The sequence below is a fragment of the Schistocerca americana genome, chromosome 1 (assembly GCF_021461395.2).
Source record: "Schistocerca americana isolate TAMUIC-IGC-003095 chromosome 1, iqSchAmer2.1, whole genome shotgun sequence".
NCBI lineage: Eukaryota > Metazoa > Arthropoda > Insecta > Orthoptera > Acrididae > Schistocerca > Schistocerca americana.
The window spans coordinates 531,969,560-531,996,321 of NC_060119.1; the positions used below are offsets into that span (position 1 = coordinate 531,969,560).

Here is a 26,762-nt window from a genome sequence, read left to right on the forward strand (position 1 = left end):
TGCGCAATTGTGCTGGAAATGTCTGTGCTCAGTCAGTTTTCTGGATAACGACGAAGATATTTGTTTGGCAGAAATGAGCTGTGCGGTCATTATTGTAGTAGGGCTGACGTAAATCCAACTCTTGTATAAATGAGAGGTCACTCCAAGAATATTACAATTTCAAAAATAATTCGTACCCGTAGGTGCAGAGGAGAATTAAAATACGCCAAACTCGTATCCCCCACAGGCAATCCAGATTGAAGTTTTTCGTCGTTCCCTTAAATCGCTTAACGCATCACGGCGGTTTCCTTAACAAGGGCATAGTCTTGTCCTTCTCCATTGTGGAGGGTTTTGTAAGATGCTTTTCTTTCAGATCCTTCCAGAAATTCTGTGTTTACCATCTGCCTTTCGCCCACTTAACTTCATTTAGTCGTTTCAGTTTAGATAGATCACTGTGTGTTTCAGACTTGGGCCAAGTTCCGGTAACTAATCAGTCATTAGGCCTATTCACATACAACGTATCACAATGTGTAATGTTGAAATTCAATTGGCATTTTCGAGCGTTGATCTCCTCCAAGTATTCCGGCATTTCACTAAAATTGTACAGTGTTCTGATGTTGTGATTACCATATATATAATCTGCATCTCTTTTTGAAATGGAGAAAATTTCACTTCGACGAACTTGGCCTGTAGCTACAATGTGTGTTCCCTGACTAACCAAAGTCTTACGACGCAATTATAGGCCTCGATATGAGTGATAACAGCTTCAACACTAGTGACCTATCCACATGGCAAAATTCTCGCTCTGCGACTTGTATTGTATAAACTGAGAATTAGAACACATCTCAAGTACTTTTCCGTTTTCAGCTATCTGATGTCTCTTCTGCCTTCGTAGATCAGGCATGTATGACGTGCATTTTACGTGGACCAATTATTGAAGACTTCTCTTGTTTATACGAAACAAAGGCAGATTGATATTGTAGTCATACATAACAGAACTTGAAGATAGAAACTGCAAAACAAAAGGACGTTTTTCCAAATGATTATTATTTAACTTCTAGTTCTTCAACATTTACGAATCTTTTGCAACTTTAAGAATAAGGTCAGAAGTTTAACTATTTAAATCTCTGCTGCATAGAGATTATTAGAAATGCACCATAAGTACAGCTTGGACAAGATGTGGAAGAAAACTGTCTGCATCTTACTAGAGGGGAACGTCCCAACATTTGTCTGAAGAGATTTAGAGATACGTGGAAGACCTAAACAAGGATGACTTTTCAACCCTTGTCCAGTGTAACTGTACTGAGGGTAGTCGGTATGGAAACAAAAGTAAGAAAGATTAGGGTTTAACGTTCCTTTAATATCGAGAACTTTAAAAGAAGACTGAACGAGGTTACGAAGGAAAATCGGCTGCGTCTTTCTCAAAAGGACTATCCAGAGATTTTTCATTAGTGTTCTAGGAAAGCTAACAAACCTGGCGCCGAGCGGAGATTACTCGTGCTGCAGAGTCCAGTAACTTCAGCATTTCGCTTCCTCGCTCCGAGCAGCATGTTCGCTTCATTGCTACAGAATAAAAGTCCACTGCCTCTACGTAACTTTACGCTGGCACAGAAGTGGTGGGTTAAATATCCGGATTTGCAGTCCTTGCCATCAGCGTCCTAGGTTTCAAGTTCAAACCTTTCTGCAGCTTCTCATGGCGTAACAGGTGACGATTATGATCAAGATGAAACGTATAAACCTTGGTAGACTTGTTATTTGAGAGGAGTAACTATGTGCAAACATCTTCTTTCCGCCTCTTCCTTCTTTCCTTCGTCACCTCAGCTATATAAACTTAACATCGCACAGTCTACCCTCACACAGCATAGGCGCCTACATAAATCTCGACGATACAAGTTCTTTGCTGGGAAAGATCCACTGTGAGTGAGAAATGGAAACTTTAGAATTTAGGCCGCTTTATCTGTCGGAAACTCCAAGCCAACAATGTAGATTACTTTGGGGGTGGACACATCCTTCATGTTCAGATGGACATTTTATTTGTACAAAACAGTGTAAAACTGCGAAATTCATCTCACAAAAATCATAAATTTCGTTTCATACGTGAAACACAGTTCGGTAAATCCATTAATATATGAAACTCATAATGAGGAAGTAAGGGAGGATACACTACATATAATTTTTGTGGTTCCAAAAATAGATTAAGACAAATCCTGCGATGGTTCCCATGATAAATAAGTGACAGATGTTTTGCTTGTCCATCGCCAGTTTGTACTTGCCTAACAGCATGTCGTCAACTTCTCTTTCGAAGGTGAGATAGGTAAAACATGTGTGTAAATGCGCACTCAAGTCGGAGACAGCCTAGCAGGCTCACTATGCCGAGGTCCCAGATTAAACTCCTAGACTCATCGAGTGGGATAAAGTGACACCGTTGGTGGTAATCTGTTCGTCCAATAGAGGCGTTTCCCTCGGCATCCACCTTTGTGCTGTTAGAGAGTTTAGGATATATGATGCACACTTTAACCCTCTCCCTTCCCGATGTATTTTACACCAAACACGCGCCACTAACACTCTACTCACTCTAATCACAGTCACCTACATAATTCTCACACTTTGCGAAAGAAATGTGCCATTTTACTCTAATCACAATCACCTACACAATTCTCACACTTAGCGAAAGATATGTGAAACTTTGTGTGGAAAGAGAAAACACTTCGATTTAAGCGACTAAAGTAATCCATCGGGATCTCCCAACCAGCCATCTAATTCTTCTTCATTTAGCTCGTCGTCATGAGGACGTTACACCACAATCTTAATTTTTTTCCATTAAAAATTTTCACTTTGGTTGAACAATGAAGCAAATTAATGCTTCTACATAAGGTTGTTTAGAATAGTTAACTGGGAGTTCCACGAATGATCACACATGACGAATGTGGTATTCTGGTCTAAGGAAAATCGCCTTTACGAGCGAGAGTTGAGAATGAACCCAACTCTGTGATACATTCCAGGATGTCATCACGATAGCTGTTTCCACTATATTTTTTTGAACGGTACACGAATGGAAATTCATATCTACATATGTTGCAAACATGATTAATATCTCAGGTTGAAGACAACGGAATCATTGATCATGTGTGATAACAGTGGAGCTATTTATTTCCTAGGTGAACAATTTCAATACCACTGAGTTGAGTGTGGTTCAGCAACACCTTCAATCTTACTGAAATCGTTACCACGAACCCGGACCTCACCATACAACTCACGTCTATGTGGATCAAAATGGTTCAAATGGCTCTGAGCACTATGCGCCTCAACTTCTGAGATCAGCAGTCCCCTAGAATTTAGAACTACTTAAACCTAACTAACCTAAGGACATCACACACAGCCATGCCCGAGGCAGGATTCGAATCTGCGACCATAGCGGTCGCGCGGTTCCAGACTGTAGCGCCTAGAACCGCTCGGCCACCCTGGCCGGCCTATGTGGTTCATCATCATTATGTGACTAACGAAAAATTGCTCAAAAATGATGAGGAAGCTTTAGGAAGCATGATGCCTGTTGGCAACACTTCTGTGTAAGTCACGAAGTTGTACGTATAGATGTGCTGGAGATGTGCTTTTTTTTGTATACCTATTTCAACATACAACGCACAATTTTGACCTAGGGATATAGGGTTGGTTGGTCGATTTAGGGGAGGGGACCAAACAGCGATGACATTGGTCTCATCGGATTAGGGACTGGTGGAGAAGGAAAGCGGCAGTGCTCTTTCAGAGGAACCATTCTGTCATTTGCAGGAAGTGATTTAGGGAAATCACGGAATACCTAAATCAGGACGGCCGGACGCGGTTTTGAACCATCATCCTCCCGAATCTAGGACAGGAGTCCTATGTGCTAACCACTGCGCCACCTCGCTCGGTCTGGGGTACAGTTACTTCTCAAACCCAGTGTACAATATTTTCACCTACGAAAGAGAATTCAGTGGCTGCGCCTTAGTTGAGAGTGTAAATGGGAAGGAACGGGAGAAATGAAAATGACAAACCAAAGGAAATATTTTGAAATGGAGAAGTAGTCAAACATTTGACTATAACACTGAAATTGATATTTGTTTCAGAGCTATCCACCGCCAGACGTGTACAGCCTCCATGTGGTGAGCCACGTGCGGAACCGGTACGCCAAGACAGTGGTGACCAGCAGGGTGGCCAACACCGCCAACGTGTCCAGAGAAATCAGCTTCGACGCCGTCCTGCCGGAGACTGCCTTCGTATCGGGATTCGTCATGTGAGACCCTCTAGCAGCCTGCTGTCAGTGAAACTTCTCTTATGTGTGGTGACAGGGTGTGCACTACAAGGTGACGTGTTGTGTTGTTGCAGAGAGATGGACGGCAAGGCGTACGAGGCGTACGTGAAGGGGAAGGAGGAGGCGCGCGAGGAGTACCAGCAGGCCGTGCAGGCCGGCCAGGGCGCCGCGCACGTGCAGCTCAGGTAGCGGCGGCTGCTCTCACGTACAAAGCATTGCCTAGATGTATGTACTGGCGTCTCACTGAGACTGTCGGGATGTCCACAGCTATCTCTGTTTCCTCTTGAGCTGTCACTGCCACTTGTTCGGCATCACAAGGGTAAATGACGGCGCGAGTGAGGTAGTAGGGAGTGAGTGTGCCTACGTTGGTAACCCTTTTACCCATATTCGTTTCTTTTAATATTTGTAAGGGGCTGATAACTTTGCCGTTTAGCTCCTATAAGCTACAAAATGAACAACGGTAAAAGACGGAAAGGAAGATGGAGCAATAGAAAAGGTACTGCGAGAGGGCCTCACCGGCTGCTCTGGCCTCTATGATTGTCTTCATACTTAGAGGATTTAAAGGTCAATGCCTGGACATCAACTTCGTAAAGCAGTATATGTAATTTTCACACAAACTCAAAATAATATCCCATGGTGATTATAAGATTCCTGAACACTTAAGTGTACGTTTATAGACTTATCAAATTCGTCGCTAGTTCAACGCCTAATGTAATCGGATTGTAATCAGAAAGTCACTGGTTTGTATCTTGTTATTAGCATACTTTTTTCCTTATTTGTTAACACATGGAAATGTTGATCAACAAATATTGAATCATGTTTTATTTGAAATTACTATTCACATGAAACTGTGAGTATTCACAAGAAATGAAAATTTGATAAAAAAAATGGGAAACATCAAATACAAAATCAAATACTATTTAATTTCTATAAATTAAGAACACTGTTGATACATATAATTTATTTCGTCTAACAAAAAGGCATTTCGCCTATCTGTATCGAATTTAACACATTTTCCTATGGCCACTAATTAAGAATAAAAAGACGTTTTTATTATAAAATTGTGATTCAGTTTTTATTAATTAACTTCTCCATTTGTTAATAAAATAAATAATTTGCTACATGCAGGGTTCGCAGCAGTGAATCTCGGAAATCTACTCACCAAAGGTGGTTTTTTTTCGATACTTTTGAGCAATGCGTCGTACTGTTTGAACTGATGTCCAGGCACTGACTTTCAAATCTTGTATGGTACCCTCGTTCGCCGTAACGATAATCCACAAGGGACTTCAAAAAGTAAGGTACACATTATTTTGGCAGGTCATGTACCTAACTTTAATTGAATTCTTCACTACGCTTCAGAGTGACGCAGATACACGACAGTATTTTTCAATACAGTCACCAAGTCTTTGTAAACAAGTGTCGGATACAGAATGAGATTTTCACTCTGCAGCGGAGTGTGCGCTGGTATGAAACTTGCCCGCGAAAGGCAAAGGTCCGGAGTTCGAGTCTCGGTCCGGCACACAGTTTTAATCTGTCAGGAAGTTTCAAGTGTCGGATATTTTACCAGTCGTCCAATTATTCCACCATAGAACTCTGCCCCTTGAATACGGGTCAATTCGAGCACCACTGCGTGAATGTCCTCTTCACTGGAAATTCTCTTCCCACAGATCTTCGTTCAGCTTGCCGAAGAGATGGAAACCGCATGGTGCAAGGTACGGACTATGCGGTGGTTGCAAACGTCTTATCCATAACGTTGGAGCAAAGCTTCTGCTGCATGTGCTGTATGTGGTGTTGCAGTGTCGAGCGGGAAAACTATTTGCTTAATTTTTTAAGCCTCTTGGTCATCATAGCGTTAGACATTGATGTCAATGTTGACCAGTACAAAAAATGGTGTCCTTCCCTACTGATGACGCAACTTTGCATCATCTCTACCATGGAGGCGAACAGTTTCGTCTCCGTTCTATAGAAGCTCTCTTTCTTGCAAGTATGAAATGACAGATACATGTCTGCTCGATAATGATACTGCTTAGGAAATCATTGCCTTCAAAAAAGTCCGTAGGCATCATAGCCCATGAGTCTTTATGCAGGTCACAGCGGTTGTGGAACCCAGAGTGAGGGAATTGCCGATACTGCAGACAATCTCAGACAATGGTATGAGCACCGCCTGCTGAGACGCGCATTTGCTGATAATATCCGCGATAGTCACTCTGCCAGTCAGTCCCTCCGCTACCTGATCATTATCGCCTGTGGCCTTTCTTCACCCGTGACTTTGCCCCTTCATCCAGTTGTTGGCGCCATTTGACTGATGTCACGTGCGACGTTGCATTTGATTCCTATACCACCAGAATTTCACAATGAATCTCTGTGCAGCTTATACAATCTGCAGTAAGAACAGTAGTGTTCAGCGCACTTCACCTTCGTACTACATCTACAGTTTCTGAGTCCTCTCACTCGCTCATTGTAATGCACCTGATATCCACACCATACTAGCATTGTGTCTGCAGGAAACACGGAACATATACTCCCTTCTGACAACGGGTCACACTTCTTGTGCAGTAGTCTCAGCTTGAGAGTTATACTGAAGTCCTTACGTGCGTAGTGGGAGTAGGCGGCTATGGGTCTACAGGTATCACAGCTGCATCACTGCCAGATTTCTAGTAACCTTATCCCCCCCATCCCCCTTTCGCACCCCTCCCCCACAGGACTCACAAAGGGTTTTAGCCTCCTCCCTAGTCCTGGACTGAACGGGCAAAGCCTGTATTTTTGCGAGCCCAATAGTGTGAAGTATGGAGTTGTATTACTACGTTCTGTTGTCAGAATTCAATATCGCTGGGGCCTGACAGGTAGGATGGGAATCTCAAGTTCACCTTTAGGAGTTCTGTGTGGTCCCTTGACGACTTGTGTAAAGTTGAAATTCAATTTGTACAGTTGAGGGCCTTGCTGTTCCCATGTTGTACAGACATTATTTGCCAAAAATGATGGTGTCTTTTTTATTATAAAGAACTGTAGAGGCACCGCCACGCCTTCACGTACTGCATCATGCATCAGCACAAATGAGCCACTCAAATACATTTAACTGCTAAACTGATCTCTTTCCCCTCATTCCAAGATGATGGAACTAGCACACTTATCCTGTCCTGCTATATTTATTGTTTAAGCAACTTGGATGGGTATCACCTCTCCCCACCAGGAATAGTAGGAACTATGAGTCTTAGGGCGTTATTCATAAACAATTAAAGCGTTCTTTGCAGTCATGTTGCACCACAGAAGACCCATTCAGGAGTAGCATGAAAAAAAGGCGTTGGGTTGTTACTTGTACTTATGGAGCTTTTATTATAAGTATCTATGGCTGCTGTGGTGCACCATGCTCATACACACACTCACACATACATATGTTCGAAAAAGAACGAAAACTGGAGCATCAGGCTGCCTGAACCACAGTATCCACTCCACATGTTCACACACGTAAAACACACTTGTCTGTGATGTGTTAACCAAGATATAAGAATATAAAATGAGTATCACATTTGTTAGGTGGAGATCTAGTCAGGCTGCGAGATATGTATGAATTAGTAACTGTAAAGCTGCATTTAAGACAAAGTGAGCACACTCATCCGTGAGTCTGTGATTCACTAACAGTGTAATGCACTCCACCTCCACGACAATCTAGGCGTTTAAGTGTATGTACGAGCCTACTTTGAGGGCTAGCATTGTTTTGAGAGCCCTTTCTCTGGATACACATTTGGAAGAAGAAATGTACATGCAAACACTTTGTAGATATTTGGGCATTGAGTGCGATCCAAATCACTGTTGAATATAAGGAAACGAACCCACAGCTGGCAAAGAAACAAATCAGAAATATTTTTCTACAAAAATTTATACATTTCTGTATACATTTACACACAGAAAACAATCTTTCTTTGTTTTCAGTTCATAAAGTTTTAATATAATTTTTAACTTACAGTTTAAATCTACATCCGAATTGTATAATTCTTTCTCCAACCAGTAATGGCATAAATGCAAAGAATGTAAGGTATGTACTCATATTTTGATACACATCTATTTTTTTCAGTAAACTATGTCTTGTATTCACTTAACAATTAGCTCCATTCCTTCTTGCGATTCTGCTAGTCGAGATCATTCACGTATTTTAATTCTGTGTTTTATTTCCTACATTACAGGATTGTTAAAGTATTTGACATCTGCTTGGGTGTACATCACCAACTCTCAGCTTCCACATTCTTCTGGAATTTCCACATAGAACTTTAAGTTTATTACTTTTGCAAATGTATGTCAGTTAAATATATTGGTTCTGTAGGTTTTAAAAACTTCAGTCGGCTTTTCAGTTGCTAGATTTAAAACGTCCAGTATGCAATATTTAATTACAATGTTACTATCAATTTTAAGCAATTGGAGCATTATAAGCAAATTTTTCATGTCTCTTTTACAGAGTAAATAACTTAGAACGTATATTTTCTATTAGTACACTAACATACGGCCACCTTCCATTACTAATTACAGTAAATGCTCATATCCTGTATTCTCCAGTTGTTTCCACATTTTTCTATATACTGTGCTTAAAGTAATTTGTAAGCATTGCTTGCACACCTTCAGTGGTTTATTTGTTTTCTTCTAGCGGTTTATATTCTTCCTTTCTAGACGATTTTTTTTTTGCTAAATTCTTCGGTTTTCGCTTTTTTACTTTGATCTCTTCCATTCTCACTTCTGTTTTCTGTACATATAACACATTAACTGTACTCAAATGAGTCATTTATTTAATGGCAAATGTTTTACGTCTGTTTAAAACATTGGTCCTTAATATCTCTGAAATGACATTATTTGTCCTATTTTGGTAGTATATGTATTTGATGGTGTTGTGGAGAAAAATGTCGTAGATAGAGAAAAAAATACTTTCTCCAGCTTAAATGCAACAATTGTGTATAATCCGAGTACTTATGTCGTTTCCGTTGAAGTCTTTGTTAACAATTCCCACATTATTTACGTATAAATAATTAAAACTATAGGTAGACAGAACATAATTATGATCTTTACTTGATCTTGGTTGGCTGGACAACTTACTTGTATACCAATCATCTTCCACTTATTCTTATTATTCCAGTAGACAAATTTCAGAACACTGTTAAATACGACACAGAAACTGTTCCGTAATTTATCCAAAAATTTGCATCAAACAGAAGTATCTCTACAGTGTACCATAAATTACACAGTCTTCCAAGGGATCAAACGCAGCATCCACTCTGAGTTATAAATTGTAGCGTCCAGTCCGCTCTTTAGCCAAGGAATATGTAAAAGTTTTTGCAGACGCACACTTTACAAAATCTATGAGATGGTCCCCAACACTTTTGTTCGTTACTGGGCTAGTGATTTGACATATAAATTTCTTATATATAGCTCTATTCTACAATTGGCACTCGTTCATATCAAACAGTTTACTTCCAATTTCTTATCATTGTTTCTGATCGCGCTGCCGATTGCTTGGTTGTCTTCTTGGATGCTAAGCTGTGGTTGTAGAATAGAGCTATATATAAGAAATTTATATGTCAATAACATTAAATAACATTAAACTGGCACTCGTTCATATCAAACAGTTTACTTCCAATTTCTTATCATTGTTTCTGATCGCACTGCCGATTGCTTGGTTGTCTTCTTGGATGCTAAGCTGTGGTTTAATGTTATTTAATCTTATATCTCCATTTTGTTAAAAATTCCAGCGAAATCTTGCTTTATATCAAGTTGCACATGGTAACAGTCGTCCATAGAGAGCTGTTGCAATATTCCAGGCAGTTCTTCCATTGCTACAGTTATTTTAACGTCAGTCAGTACTGCTTTGTACAGCACAGCCACAGGATTTTTATGTTTTCTTCAGTGGTTTCCAGTGCTTCCTCGCCGATTTTTGCAATTTTCATCTTGTTGCCACATTGCCGTTCCCGTGTAAGAACACAAGGTAGGATTATCTTAACACTGTGTCTCGCAGAGATGAATTTGAAGAATTTACCACGTGAATAGTTATTAAATGAACCAGATATTTCCTTCTTCAACAGTACAGTCGTCCATTCTCTTAATCATTATTGGCAGTCTACTTAATTGCGGATTTTAACCGCCATAACTTTATCGTAAAACGGTTCTGAAATAGGCGTAAGCCCTTTAAATTTTCCCTCCTAATCAGCTTACCATTTTCGGTGTAATTTATGCTACCAATGGCAGTAACAAGATGGTTTAGGTCTTTCAATAACAACCATAAACCAAAGCGTTCATAGATTGGTCGTTTTCTCCCTAATAGTTGAGTCATATTCAGCACTTCGACGGAAGACAAGTTGACACTTTGAACTAGCTTTAAATTCTGATCAGTTGCAGCTAAAAAACTTCTTCTAAAGGTATAATATGGTGATATTTCCAGTCACGTGGTCATGGTGTCACTGACGGCTACAACTCCTAAATACAGAATGCTTCTGGGTTCTGTTTCACAAGAGTCGCCGCTAGTTCTGCATAGTTAAAAAGATCGTTACATAGATGTGTATACAAAATGTTCAAATAAAATAAAATAATTTTTAAAAAACATTCCATTATTTTTCAGATCAAATTTCATTCATATATGCCTTCTGCCACATTCATTCGGGACGGACACAAGTCTTCAATATGGAGACGATTACGATAATGTGTTTCCTGTTCTCATCTACCAGTATATGTGTCATAAGCAGTGAAACCCCACGTAGCAATTCTGTATACTGACAGATTATTTTTCTGCAAGCTGCACTTTCTTATCAGACGAAGCAAGATTTGTGGACATTGTTTAAGGCTTCTTATATACTAAAAAAATCCAAAATGGTAGCTCTTTCTGTGGTACGTGGTTGATCCTACATATAGCCACGACTCACGTGTGTCGTACGCATTTGGGGGTGAAACATTGACCATGTGACAAACCGAACCACAACGTCCAAAAACAGTACATGGAGGTTTGGAGTAGGTAACAGTACCCGTGGTCGAGGGGTAGCGTCTTTGATTCATGATCAAAACGCCTTCGGTCCCGGGTTCGATCTCCGCTACTGCCTAAATTTTGACAAATAATCAGCATTGGCGGCCGAAGACTTCCGGCATAAGAAGTCAGCCTCATTCTGCCAACGGCCTTGTCAAAGAGGGCGGATGAGCGGATAGAGGTTCAGGGCACTCTCTTGTCCTAGGGGTGGGAAATTGCCCCTAAAGGCGGAAGAATCAGCAATGATCAACGACATGACGATGCAGAAGGTAATGGAAACCGCTGCATTAAAGACACGTAACGTGTATCCACAGGACATGTGGCCTGTAATTGAAGAAGTGTCATGATGGTCTCTCCATTGGCAAAAGATTCCGGGATAGTCCCCCATTCGGATCTCCGGGAGGGGACTGCCAAGGGGGAGGTTACCACGAGAAAAAGATTGAATAATCTACGAAAGGATAACGTTCTACGAGTCAGGGCGTGGAATGTTAGAAGCTTGAATGTGGTAGGGAAACTAGAAAATCTGAAAAGGGAAATGCAAAGGATCAATCTAGATATAGTAGGGGTCAGTGAAGTGAAGTGGAAGGAAGACAAGGATTTCTGGTCAGATGAGTATCGGGTAATATCAACAGCAGCAGAAAATGGTATAACAGGTGTAGGATTCGTTATGAATAAGAAGGTAGGGCAGAGGGTGTGTTACTGTGAACAGTTCAATGACCGGGTTGTTCTAATCAGAATCGACAGCAGACCAACACCGACAACGATAGTTCAGGTATACATGCCGACGGCGCAAGCTCAAGATGAACAGATAGAGAAAGTGTATGAGGATATTGAAAGGGTAATGCAGTATGTAAAGGGGCACAAAAATCTAATAGTCATGGGCGACTGGAATGCAGTTGTAGGGGAAGGGGTAGAAGAAAAAGTTACAGGAGAATATGGGCTTGGGACAAGGAATGAAAGAGGAGAAAGACTAATTGAGTTCTGTAACAAGTTTCAGCTAGTAATAGCGAATACCCTGTTCAAGAATCACAAGAGGAGGAGGTATACTTGGAAAAGGCCGGGAGATACGGGAAGATTTCAATTTGATTACATCATGGTCAGACAGAGATTCCGAACTCAGATACTGGATTGTAAGGCGTACCCAGGAGCAGATATAGTCAGATCACAATATAGTAGTGATGAAGAGTAGGCTGAAGTTCAAGACATTAGTCAGGAAGAATCAATACGCAAAGAAGTGGGATACGGAAGTACTAAGGAATGACAAGATACTTTTGAAGTTCTCTAACGCTTTAGATACAGCAATAAGGAATAGCGCAGTAGACAGTACAGTTGAAGAGGAATTGACATCTCTAAAAAGGGCCATCACAGAAGTTGGGAAGGAAAACATAGGTACAAAGAAGGTAGCTGCGAAGAAACCATGGGTAACAGAAGAAATACTTCAGTTGATTGATGAAAGGAGGAAGTACAAACATGTTCCGGGAAAATCAGGAATACAGAAATACAAGTCGCTGAGGAATGAAATAAATAGGAACTGCAGGGAAGCTAAGACGAAATGGCTGCAGGAAACATGTGAAGACATCGAAAAAGATATGATTGTCGGAAGGACAGACTCAGCATACAGGAAAGTCAAAACAACCTTCGGTAACATTAAAAGCAACGGTGGTAGCATTAAGAGTGCAACGGCAATTCCACTGTTAAATGCAGAGGAGAGAGCAGATAGGTGGAAAGAATGCATTGAAAGCCTCTATGAGGGTGAAGATTTGTCTGATGGGATAGAAGAAGAAACAGGAGTCGATTTAGAAGAAATAGGGGATCCAGTATTAGAATCGGAATTTAAAAGAGCTTTGGAGGACTTACGGTCAAATAAGGCAGAAGGGATAGATAACATTCCATCAGAATTACTAAAATCATTGGGGGAAGTGGCAACAAAACGACTATTCACGTTGGTGTGTAGATTATATGAGTCTGGCGATATACCATCTGACTTTCGGAAAAGCATCATCCACACAATTCCGAAGACGGCAAGAGCTGACAAGTGCGAGAATTATCGCACAATCAGCTTAACAGCTCATGCATCGAAGCTGCTTACAAGAATAATATATAGAAGAATGGAAAAGAAAATTGAAAATGCGCTAGGTGACTATCAGTTTGGCTTTAGGAAAAGTAAAGGGACGAGAGAGGCAATTCTGACGTTACGGCTAATAATGGAAGCAAGGCTAAAGAAAAATCAATACACTTTCATAGGATTTGTCGACCTGGAAAAAGCGTTCGACAATATAAAATGGTGCAAGCTGTTCGAGATTCTGAAAAAAGTAGGGGTAAGCTATAGGGAGAGACGGGTCGTATACAATATGTACAACAACCAAGAGGGAATAATAAGAGTAGACGATCAAGAACGAAGTGCTCGAATTATGAAGGGTGTAAGACAAGGCTGTAACCTTTCGCCCCTACTCTTCAATCTGTACATCGAGGAAGCAATGATGGAAATAAAAGAAAGGTTCATGAGTGGAATTAAAATACAAGGTGAAAGGATATCAATGATACGATTCGCTGATGACATTGCTATCCTGAGTGAAAGTGAAGAAGAATTAAATGATCTGCTGAACGGAATGAACAGTCTAATGAGTACACAGTAAGGTTTGAGAGTAAATCGGAGAAAGACGAAGGTAATGAGAAGTAGTAGAAATGAGAACAGCGAGAAACTTAACATCAGGATTGATGGTCACGAAGTCAATGAAGTTAAGGAATTCTGCTACCTAGGCAGTAAAGTAACCAATGACGGACGGAGCAAGGAGGACATCAAAAGCAGACTCGCTATGGCAAAAAAGGCATTTCTGGCCAAGAGAAGTCTACTAATATGAAATACCGGCCTTAATTTGAGGAAGAAATTTCTGAGGATGTACGTATGGAGTACAGCATTGTATGGTAGTGAAACATGGACTGTGGGAAAACCGGAACAGAAGAGAATCGAAGCATTTGAGATGTGGTGCTACAGACGAATGTTGAAAATTAGGTGGACTGATAAGGTACGGAATGAGGAGGTTCTACGCAGAATCGGAGAGGAAAGGAATATGTGGAAAACACTCATAAGGAGAAGGGACAGGATCATAGGACATCTGCTAAGACATGAGGGAATGACTTCCATGGTACTAGAGGGAGCTGCAGAGGGCAAAAACTGTAGAGGAAGACAGAGATTGGGATATGTCAAGCAAATAATTGAGGACGTAGGTTGTAAGTGCTACTCTGAGATGAAGAGGTTAGCACAGAAATTTGTGGCGGGCCGCATCAAACCAGTCAGTAGACTGATGCCCAAAAATAAAAGAAAATGCAAACTGTCCAAGCTATCAAGCTACAATATAAGTGAAAGGTATCGTCACATGGTATCTGTGCTTTAGTAAATATACAACAGCAAAATCTCCCCCCCCCCCCCCCCCCCCTATGTAGATGTTTTGGGGCAGAGAGTAATATTAGACTATGCATCAGAATCTGGTGGCACGGTATTGCCCGACAGCTGAATCAAGTATTAAAAATCTGTACCTTTAGATTAGACCACAAATAATGGTTGTGTAAATTGTAAACAGGCTTTATTTGTCAAAAGTGATGCCTGCAAGACTCTAAGAACAATATTACAAAGTATAGCTGTGGTATGGAACATGTTATTATTTTTTGCCGTATTCTATGTATACCCACTGAACTTAGTTCGAAGCCTGTTCTTCTTCGGATAAATAAATGTCATTAACGCTCCTTCTCCATATTCTTTCAGCATCATGTACGTATGATGGGATCAAAGAGTACATAGTAAATGTGTTTGTTTGGTGAATGAGCCGGCTCTTTTCTTCCCGTATCCTGATAGGAACTATGCTAGTTAGTGCCACAAACCACGTAGCGCTGACGTATTTTACGCTTGATATTGTTTCTGACGATTTATTTTCCACAAGTAGAATAATATAACAGTTACGGCCTATTTATACACAGTACGTCACATTTATTTGCGTTCGGGGTCGACTGCAAGTGGCCGCCCCAAACATCACCCTCTGTAGGTCTCCTCATATACACACACAGTCTTCTAGCGGGGCAGATTTCGTATAGACGACAGTATCGTCTGGGAATAGGTTTATGGAGTTTCCAATTTTATCTCTCTTACAGAGGACGCACTGCGCTGTCAGTGATATTAATGCAGGCTATAGCGCTGCATCGCGCTGCCAACACACAAACACATAAACGGGCTACTTACAACAGTAACAACCCTATAATAACCCTTTGACTCGAAATTACGGTTACATGTGTCGATTTTGTACCACTAAGGACGGGGTATTGAAGTGCTATCCGGCCGGCCGTTGTGGCCGTGCGGTTCTAGGCGCTACAGTCTGGAACCGCGCGACTGCTACGGTCGCAGGTTCGAATCCTGCCTCGGGCATGGATGTGTGTGATGTCCTTAGGTTAGTTAGGTTTAAGTAGTTCTAAATTCTAGGGGACTGATGACTTCAGATGTTAAATCCCATAGTGCTCAGAGCCATTTGAACCATTTTTGAAGTGCTGTCCGCAGTCACAAATCTGTCCTGAAGCTCGCATTTCTGTTCGCTAAACGGTTCAGTGCGATCAAACAGACCGTCCTTTGAATGATACGCAACTTGAAAAAAGCGCGTATACTGTGCATCTCGATAAATTAAAAATGTGAACATTGAGAAAATTAGAAAGCTCCGTGACTCTCTCCGGCTTTACTACAGAATGGAACAAATAAAAGTGGCCCAAACGAGTGGCAGCATGAACAGAGGAGGAAAAGTCCTATAGTTACTTCCAGCAGGATGGAGCAACTGCTCATACAGCCGGCCGAACCTTTTAGCATATGTACAAAGTCTTCACGCCTGACAGAATTGTTTTCGGATGTCAGTCTGGCCACCCTAAATCTGATCTGGTCAGTGTGCGATTACTTTGCGTGGGGAGCCCTCAAGTCTGAGATGAATCACAAAAAAGCCTCATAGTCTTCAAGAACTGCAGCAGAACATTTCGGTTGAAGTTGCAGCAATTCCAGAAATCCAGTGTCGATCCGCCTTCACCAACTTGCTGACCGCGGCCCAAAAGGGCCAAGAGATGAAACTCTAGATGTAGGGAGTGGTGCAAAATGAGAAAATATGCCAGTTTTTATCCTGGGGGGCGAGGGGGAGGGTCCATATCACCCAGCTTATGTATGGTCTCCACTCATCCTTCTTTTCTATTTCCATTGTCTCCTCTCTCTTTTGCTCCCACTGCTACTACCTCCATCCATCTCTCTTTCTTTCTTACTGCCATTGTCTCTCACTGACCATCACTGTCTTCTCTGTCTTTGGCTCATGCTGCTTTTGTCTGCATCCAACTCTCTTTCGCTTTTAGTGTCACTTTCTGTTTCCCACCATCATTCTCTTCTCTCTTTCTCTCCCACTGGCACTGTCTTCACACTTTTTCACCTCACTCTTTCTCTGGTACCCTCTTTCAGCGCAAAACAGGACGAATACGTTAGCATACCAAAATTTTTTGTGAGGAACGCGGAATGGGAACTGAGGCAGCGTTCCCCACTTTTCTGTCAGAGTCTTTTAACAAGTAGCATACTCACCTTTTCTGTGCACCGACATGAGTATTTTCCAACTGATTCCTTGCGACAGCATGGTGCGCTGTTTATATAAAGTGAATTCTGTATATCAGTAAAATTTTCACAATTTATTTATATACTTTGGCACATTTAGATACTTTAAAACACGAGAACAACAAATAAGTAAAAGTTTAACACAAAATCGTCTCCCACCCAATACAACTTCACTTTCACTACTTTGCTTAAAAATGCACAACACTTTCAGGTAGTAGGGTAGGTAGGGGTAAGAGCAAGCATTTTTGGTTTTACCAAGTATTTAAAAACTCTTGCAGCAACATTATATGAGCTACGCAAGTAACACCTAGTTTGACTACACCTTGGTAACATTATGTAAAAGTTTCATTGTCAGGCAGTTACTATTAGAGGAGTAACTAAAGTTTTCTAAAAAAGAAGTTTGGGCACACTTGCGGTGGGGTGAGAGTACGTGGGCTAGGGGAAGGGTATGCAGTAATACTTTTACCCCTAACTGAGAAAAATAAATAGGATTACAAATAAATACACGACAAAACAAATTAGGAACTCTATTTTTTGGGAAATTCAAAATGTAAATGTCGTAATGATCTGATAGTATGGCGGAAAAATCGTTTATCGAGGTAAATGCAGTGCTGGACTGTTGCATATTCTTCCTCGATGAAGTTTTTGTAAATCAGCCGGTTCTAAGACATTTTCTTAACGTAGCCTCTAAGAACCCGATATCTTTGGATGCTTACCGTATTGAGCTCCCACTTTCAATAAGGCCAGGAGCTTTATGGTAGAGAATGGCTCTGTCAATGTCTGTCGAACAGATGTTCGCGGTCGGTTCCTGAAAAAACATGCCGCTATGGACTACGTGATCATATTCGAAGTGTGAGCGGTATGTATGTTTGAAAAAACCACTACCCACCCAAAGGAAACCTACAGGAAAGAAAAACTGATTTAACTTCTCAAAGGTGACCAATGAGGCATCCAGGGTATATGAAAACCAACAGAAAATGCTTGAATATCCTACAAGCAACTACACAAGTCAAAGTATAGGTTATGGGACAAAACGTCGCAAATAGTTTCTAGATGGGGTAAAAGTATGCACTGCGAACTACTAGCCAATTAGACCAGCGTACTTTTATCACATTCCACTGTTTTATTTTTCGGAAATCTACAGTAGCACACACAACTGCAGTCGTGGAGATCAGGGAAGATATTGGATGGTGATAGCCGCCATCTCCGGTATTGATTTTATACAATTTTTAAACAGATTTAGGTTCGCCTAACACTCAAACAAAACTGTGCTAACTTTACATCGAAAACGTACAAAAGTGACTTGTATTTTCTCCAGTTGTAAGCGTCCGACTGCCGCGAGGTCCCACAACAGAACTGAGAAGTGATGTATGCGTTGCCTACTGGGAGTATGGTGAACTTCCGTTTTTCGGAATTGAGAGTATAATGCGTATTCTTTCCCCACGTGTACTTTAACCACCTACTCTATTTTTGCAAGTCTGTCTTTATCACACACATTTTTCTACACTTTATTACCGGTTTCAGCTACTGCCATCTTCAGATCTGTTACAAAAATAAGTATTGTGTAAGCGACAGGTTCAATTAGTTAACTCTAAATCTAACAGGTAGTAGTGGTACATAGAATATAACAGTATAAAGTATAAAATGTTTATAGCCATGTATAGCAGACATACATACGATTAAAATATTCTGATGTAAATCATCGTCAAGTTAAATATGTGAGTACATGGTACGTGCTGGTAATACTCAAACTGCGTCTGGTATTTATACAAGAAACTAATGCCAGCAGAGGGCACTTTAGCTATAGCGCATACTACCTATATCAAAAATGCGCATTTTAATTTGCAAGTACAGAAGACTTCGTACGATAAAATAATTTTTTGTAAGGTTCTTATGCCGCCAGGTGACACCATCGAATAATTAGTGGGAATAATTTCCAGGCCAAAATAGCCTGTGCGGGCTTGAAGTGCCCAATATACACACAAACATCGTGTCATAGAGTTTTATCAGTGAAGAAATGGCTGCTAAGAATACAGTTGGGTTACCTCAGAAAACTTGCAGTGACATGCTTGCCATACTTGCGATGACACTTGCCATGTGGTCACTACATCAGTTACACTACATTTGCGCCTCAGACAGGATATTACATGCATATTTCACGTGCGTAAGTACAGTAACTTTGAACCTCTGGATTTCGGTAACAGATAATGGCACCAAAAAAGGTTCAGAGCTCCACGAGAACACAACTTTGAGAACATAGGCTAAAAATTTCGATGATTTGCGATAAACTGAAATTGTAGAAGTACTTTTGGTACTAAAAAAATCATGGTTTTTTGGGTGTACCTTGATAAAGGTTTACCATTTTCTATAGATATGTATTAAAAGCGACATTTGAACTCAAAGAACAACCAGTACTCAGGCAGTGGCAGCACTGCACTGCCCCACACTGACTGCAACTGCCATTCAACACCGCTACTCTTTCGCTGCTGGCGTATTGATTATTCTTAGTGTTTTACTGTCAATGTTAACACATATCGATAGAAGGAATATCGCATTAGAGTCATCTGAAATCTCGCGACAGAATGGGCATGTAAACCTTTGTTTTAAAACTTAATTTGTTCCTAACTGGAAACAAACCACGCTTTCCGTGAACTCTGGACGGCTCATGAAAGACGTGACGAGCAGTATTTGTTTGAGTTGACTCGATCTACACTGACAAAACCTAAACTTTAGATATCTTCGAAATACCAGACAAAACACTCCTGACGACTCTTAGGAGAGACACCCAGTATTATACACTGACGGGAAATAATCACTCCACCATAAATTAATTAATGTGGAACAATGAAAATTAAGGGAATACATTTGTCTAGGTAACATATTTAAGCGTTTAACGGTGCACGACTGCGAGTTAATGTAAGCGCTAGATAATACATTGCGAATGTGGTATGTTCGTACGTTAATAACCGATGTAACCGGCAGAATGTTGTATGCAAGAAAGCAAACGCGCATGCACTGTATTGCACAGGTGCCGTGTGTCACTTTGTGTGATTGAGTTCCATGTCTGCTGCACTTGGTCAGTCAATAAAGGGACGGTTAATTCTGATTGTGGATGACGATGGAGTTGTCGTCGGATTGTGTCCCATAAATGCTCGAATGGCGACAGATCTGGTGTTCGAGCAGGCCAAGGCAACATGTCGGCACGAGCGTTATCCTGCTGGAAAGCACCCCATCGATTGAAGTTCATGAATGGAAGTATTTCAGACCGAATCACCAGACTGACGTACAGTTTTGCGCTCAGGGTACGTGGTATAACCACCAGAGTGCTCCTGCTGTCATACGAAATCAGACCCCAGACCGTAACTCCAGGTGTAGATCCATCATTGGCAGTGAGGCAGAAACAGCTTTCATCAGAAAACGTAACAGCCCTCCACCCTGCCCTCCAGTAAGCTCCTGCTGGACACAACTAAAATTGCAAATGGCGCTATTTTGGAGTCAGTGGAACGCACATTACAGGGCGTCTGGCTCGGAGCTGTCCTTGAAGTAACTGATTTGTAACAGTTCGTTGTATCACTGTGATGCCAAATGCTGCTGCAGTTGCAGTACGGTGAGACAGAGGTATTCACCGAACACAACGGTCTTCCCTCTCGTCAGAGCAACGTGGCCATCCGAAGCCCGGTCTTGTTGCGATCGTACATTCTCCACACCACCACTGCCAGAAATCATGTATAGTGGCTCAAGTCTTTCCGCGGTGTCGTTGAAGGAACACCCAGATTCTCGTTGAAATTCAGTGAGGTATTGATAATGGCGTCTTTGTCGTCTTAAAGGTATTCTTTACTTACATCAACTCACCACGTCCGGTCTCTAAGGTAGCTAACGCTTACGACCGTTTGAGCGTGTCTTTAAACCAAACCTCATTTGCATCCTCATAGTGGTGTCACTAGCACCACTCTTATGCGACTGGAGCTAAATCTGAGTATACGTCGTCTTTCAGGTTGTAACGGAACCTATTAAAGGCTTTACTTTACCGAAGTATGCGATACCCTCCAAATTCAACCAGTTTAGCGAATATTTATGATTATAGAAAAGTTATTGTGTATGTTAACAATGATTGTATAATATGTCTCCACAAACAGTCAACCCATTAAATTATACTGAATAACTGACCCACACAAAAGTTAATATCACTTTATCACTGATACAGCAAATGTCATCATGTAAAAAAAACTAAGTTCATCTTAAATAATTAATATGAAGTACGAAAAATAGTGGTCAACTTAGGTATTTGGATCTCCTTAAATAAAAACCTATTTGTTCACTAGGACCGTTTTCACTCAGTATTCTCGTCAACACACCTATTTAGACGAAAACCAATGTAATTCTTAATAATTCATGTTATTTACTTACGTATTTATGCAAATTAGAGAAGTCAATTGACAAACTTCTAAAAAACAGTCTTTTTGTAACAAAGAATTATTCTGTCAAGTCAACAAATCTCTCTGTCATTTTAATAACCTGTTAAATTATGTCACTCGATATAAATTAATAACTTTTCTGCACAAATTACGATAACAGATGTACATGTGACTTATAAACTATATCTCTTTTTAGTAGTTCTTTGACAAGGTTATAAATACAAGCAGCAAGAAGGGTCGGGAGCGGAGTCTGAATGTCACTTTGGTAAAGTGTTTGTGTGTTATTGTTCGAGGTGGATAAAAATTGCAAAGAACATGTAAAAGAAGTGCTGCTTTGTGTTGTGTCATTGTGGAATTTATATGGCCACCAGAGTAATAAATATTTGAATTTTAAATATTTGTTGGTTTCGTTCATTATGTATCATCAAAAGCACATCAAAAACACGGGACCTCATCTTTTTACCCCTAGACAACCAGATTTAGAGCCAGCATTAGCATCGAGACACAGCAGCGATCCAGCAAGCAGCAGCGATTACCACACTGCATTTTAATGGCGCCAACCTAACATCAAGTGCTAACAAGCTCCTTAAATTGGAGTGAAATAGTGTGATTATAACAATATCTACGACTAGGCGACCATTAAAAAGTGTAGAAACATGCCTATCAACTTTCCTTTACGTGGCGCAATTCCTTCTTGGTGTTGTGATTTATTTCCCGTCATTGAATATCTGTCCCTCCGAAGAGTCGTGTTGCGACAGACCTTTGAAATTTTATTTTTGCAATATGCAGCTGGAGTCAGCCCAAACAAATACCGCTCGTCGTTTCTTTCATGCAACGCCTAATGTCGACAGAAACCATGGGTTTGGTTTCAGTTACAAATAAAATTATTTTTAAAGCGGACTGTAACGACCTCATTTGATAGAGCGGTCCCAGATTGGTCTAAGGCGATATCAGTTTTATTGATATACATGAACGGCGACAGTAAAACACGAGGAAAAACGACTTCTCCGGCAGCGATAGCCCGTCCTGACCCACGCTGACTGTTGCCGCCATGTGGCAGCACTGCTCATTCGCTGTTGGAATAATTGTTATTCTTCACGTTTTATTTTCTCTGTTCATAGATATCCATAAAATTGATCGCCATAGACTTATCTGGGACCGCTCTTTTGAATGGGCACGTTAAATTCGGTTTTAAAAATCGTTTTCTTTGTAACAGAAGAGAAACTGATGCTCTCCATCGACACTGTGTGCAACAGAGAGAGATAAATTATTGCACACAGAAATGAGTAAAGCCATATTGTAAATAAATATAACATTGAATTTGTTGATAAAAGACTTTCACAAAATGCTGAACTGGCTGTATGACCAAGCAGCCAGCTATAAAGTTCAAAAAGATGAGTTCTTTCAATTAGTTCCAATGAAGCATTTTATTGTGCTTCCCCAAAATATTTATAGTATTACTGAAACGTGACCTGTATTTGTCGGAAAGAACCCACTGCCGCTATTCTTCGGCGACAGTATTTTCTCTGTTGTCCCTCAGTGCCTTGAGCCTGCTTCCATATAACACTAATACTGTAGCCGGTGTTCCGATTACTGTTATTGTTGCATACCATGATCTTTACAGCTTCTTTAATAACAGTCTCAGTAGGTTTCTGGAATAAAGTCTTTCATCAAACATTTTTATATTTACTTGGGAAGCTTTGTTGAGATGACACTGATTTTTCCAAATCATAATTTTTAGCGCATCTCTGATGTGCCGCACGACTTTCGGAACCTGATAGAGGTGCTTCTGTATTAAGAAGAGATGTTCCAGATTCAAAGGATCCAAAGGATAAGACTGTCCTTAACTAGGCTTAGCGTTGCAAACTTCATGAAGAGTCTCTGCTCACAACTAGAGTGCGAACCCGACTGAGTGCAAATGCAGTGCTTTTCATTGTCTCTCGTTATCTTGAACCTCTTCAAAGCAGGAAGTACTTCTCTCCTGTATGGTTCTCAAGCTGTGGGAATATGTTGCGCTTATTTACAGAGATTACTCACTTTCTTTTTCTTTCCATTTTCCTCTTATTTTTATTTATTTATTTAGCGTATGGCATCTACAGAGTAAAATTGCACACATACTATTAATTAATATAATAAACGAATTGCAAATATATTATTAAATGATTGATTGCAAACAATATGCGAAAGATTAGGGAGACAGCCACTGCAGCTATAATGAGTCCACATCTAAGGAGGTCACCCACTGAACAGCACGTGGATTAGCATTCATGATATCCCTCCATTCTCGTTCAAACCTCCTCGCAGGACATTCGAAGATCGGGTGAGGGATTGTCTCTTCTTCTGCACCACAGTCGCATCGTGGGTCATCAGTGAGTTTCCATTTGTGGAGGATGGCCTTACACCTGCCGTAGTTGGTCCTCACACGATTAAGTCTGCACCAAGTTCTTCTGGGCATTTGCATTCCTTCCACCGGTATCGAAGGATCAAAATCAATGATGAGAGGATGGTGATTATGCAGCGACCACTGTTGCCTCCATTCCCTTGCTATGTCGTACCTTTCTGGGAATTTGAGGACTTCGTCTTTCCATATACGTTTCCTGAATTTTAGGCGGGTAGTTGGTAGATGGTCCAATATTTTTCGGATAGGCATATCTTCAGAGAGAGAGGGATCATTAATTTTCTTCCATTCTCGGATAGTTGCTTGTTGCCTTCTGAGGGAGGGAGGAGTTATATTGCAAAGGGCATGAAGCCAGGGAAGTGGAGTTGATTGCAGAGTTCCTGAGACAATCCTCATGGTGGTATTAAGCTGGACATCTATTTTCTTCGTGTGTGTGCTGTTGTACCAGACTGGAGTGCAGTATTCTGACACCGAGTAAACAAGATATTGTGTTGCGCTGCGTAGGGTGTTAGCTTGAGCGCCCCAGGAGCTTCCAGTCAGCTTTCTTAATATGTTATTTCGACTTTTTATCTTTTGACTGGTTATTTCTAGGTGTTTTTATAGGTTAGTGACTGGTCAAGAGTTATTCCTAGATATTTTGGATGGCTGTTGTGCGTCAATCGCTCATTGTAGGATGTTACTTGTAACTCTCGTCTAGCCTCATGATTCCTCAGGTGGAATACGCTTACCTCACTTTTATTCGGATTTGGGCAGAGCCTCCATTTCGTATAATACTGGTTAAGAAGTTGAAGGTCCGTTGACAGAATAACTTCCCCGTCTTCTAATGTCTTGCTCTGAGTGGCTATTGCAGTGTCATATACATAGCAGAATTTTTGCAATTTAGTTGCTGGCATGTCACTCGTGTATAGGTTGAAGAGAAGGGGAGCCAACACTAATCCCTGTGGGAGCCCATTGTTTATTGAGTAGGCTTTACTCGTAGACTGACCTAATTTTACTCTTAATTATTTATAACTTTTTGTGAGTAGTGTTCGTTACTGAAAAATGATTGCCCAGCACAAAACACCAACAGAAAATTTTATTTCTTCATGTCTATATATCATACTCAGAGTCCCTGAAATCAGTTCGAGTTCGTACGAGGATTTTTTCGATTCATTAGGTACGGGAATGAACTTATTTTTTGTTTCAGTGCGAGAGATTCAAACGTGGTGTCCGTGTCGGTTAACGTGGAAGCACAGAAGAAGGTGACCTTCAACTTGACGTACGAGGAGCTGCTGCAGAGGGAACTGGGCGCTTACCACCTACGCATCAACCTTAATCCCGGACAGGTACGTCAGCCCTCAACAGTTACACGGGGAGAAAGACATAACGGCCTGTCTGTTTCATATGAAGGCAACAAAAGAAATACACTGCCGAAAAAGAAATCGCTACACCCTTTTAGAGGTTTTCCTTTTATCCAAGACTTATTGTTGCAACGCCGACCGGAGTGGCCGAGCGGTTCTAGACGCTACAGTCTGGCACCAAGCGACCGCTACGGTCGCAGGTTCGAATCCTGCCTCGGGCATGGATGTGTGTGATGTCTTTAGGTCAGTTAGGTTTATGTAGTTCTAAGTTCTAGGGGACTGATGACCTCAGCAGTTAAGTCCCGTAGTGCTCAGAGGCATTTGAACCATTGTTGCAACAGTGCATTTCGAGTACATGAAATTATTAATTCACAGATCAACATTACAATCAGTTCTAAGGTACCACGTATCGACTCATGTTGAAACACCCACATCTGTACCGTGTGTGGCCCCCTTGGTCGGTAATGCAGGTACTGACTCCGGCATTCAGTCGATCGTATGGGTGGTGAATACGGTCCTGGGATATGCCACGCCTGCTCGACCTTTTCACGCATTTCTGTGAGAGTTGCTTGTTGTTGTTTACGGGGAGTGTGTCGGCAAGCATTGTCCCGTTCGAGCAACACACCACCTTCCTGTTGCAAGAACAGCAAAAGAATAGGTTTAACAACATTCAGTGCGTTTCGAGCGCTGATTAGCTTCCCCTCCAGAAACACCAAAGGTGCCCGACAGTTGTAGCTTATGCACCCCGGACAATAAGGCCTGGGGTGGGGCTAGTGTGTCTAGGGTGAATGTACTCTGCAGGACAGTGCTCACCAAGTCTGCATCGTACAAGCAAACTACCGTCACGTGCGTGCAGACAGAATCTGCTTTCATTACCAAAGATCGCGGAGGACCACTCAGTCTGCCATGTGATCCTCTGACGGCACCATTTGAGCTGTGGGCGTCGATGCTGTGGCGTGAGTGGAACACTGGCTAGAGGCGTGCGTGCCTATAGTCACACTGCTAATGACCGCAACCGTTCCTGTTGACACGTCTGGGCTCACAATCCCTCTTATCTGTGCTGTGGTAGTTGTACGATCTGCCTTTGTTGCCTGTACAATTCGACGACTGGTGGGTGTCTGCGCCGCGTGGACTTGAAGAACCTCGTCTATAGGTGTGAGAATATACACGTGATCACTGATACCAGCATCGTTTTACAACTGACTCAGCACGTCCATCTTCTCCGAGTGGACCAACCCACCTCTCGGGAGGCCACAATTTGACTCCTTTCAAACTCTCCCGGTTGGCTGCAGGAAACAGCAGTCCGTCTCCATGGCATGGTTACCTCCTTCCTTTCCACAGAACTTTCTGGCTGTGAGCGTTCCCTATTAAAGGGTAGACACAGACGGCGCACTCGTAGCTATGTCACTTTGCGATCTGTTAGCGGGCGACGTTGAAACCATTGTTAGTACACGTACTACCCTTCAGGTGGCATAGGCTGTCATCGGATCAAACACTAAACTCTCTTTCCAGGTACACTATTTTTTTCTGACGGTGTACATTATACAAATATATTATACTATATAATTATTATATACATATATATATTACATCATTATTATAAAATTATATAAGGAGGAGGGGGAGGAATAACACCTCGTCAAATACCCTGGTTCACCTGGCCCGGGTTAGGGTCCTAGCCAGGGATACGGTGAAGACCTCAACGGCAGTGAAGGCGGAGATGAAGAT

The 26,762-nt window shown here is 41.4% G+C and overlaps 1 protein-coding gene across 1 annotated transcript in view; it reads left to right on the forward strand.

Annotated features, from left to right (window-relative positions):
- Positions 1 to 26,762, forward strand: part of LOC124571522 (inter-alpha-trypsin inhibitor heavy chain H4-like) — a 174,595-nt gene that overhangs the window by 11,622 nt on the left and 136,211 nt on the right. Inside the window, exons 2-4 of the mRNA XM_047131118.1 lie at positions 4,083 to 4,249; positions 4,342 to 4,452; positions 24,881 to 25,019. Of these exons, the coding sequence (XP_046987074.1) occupies positions 4,083 to 4,249; positions 4,342 to 4,452; positions 24,881 to 25,019 (417 nt within the window). The remainder of the gene's footprint in view (positions 1 to 4,082; positions 4,250 to 4,341; positions 4,453 to 24,880; positions 25,020 to 26,762) is intronic.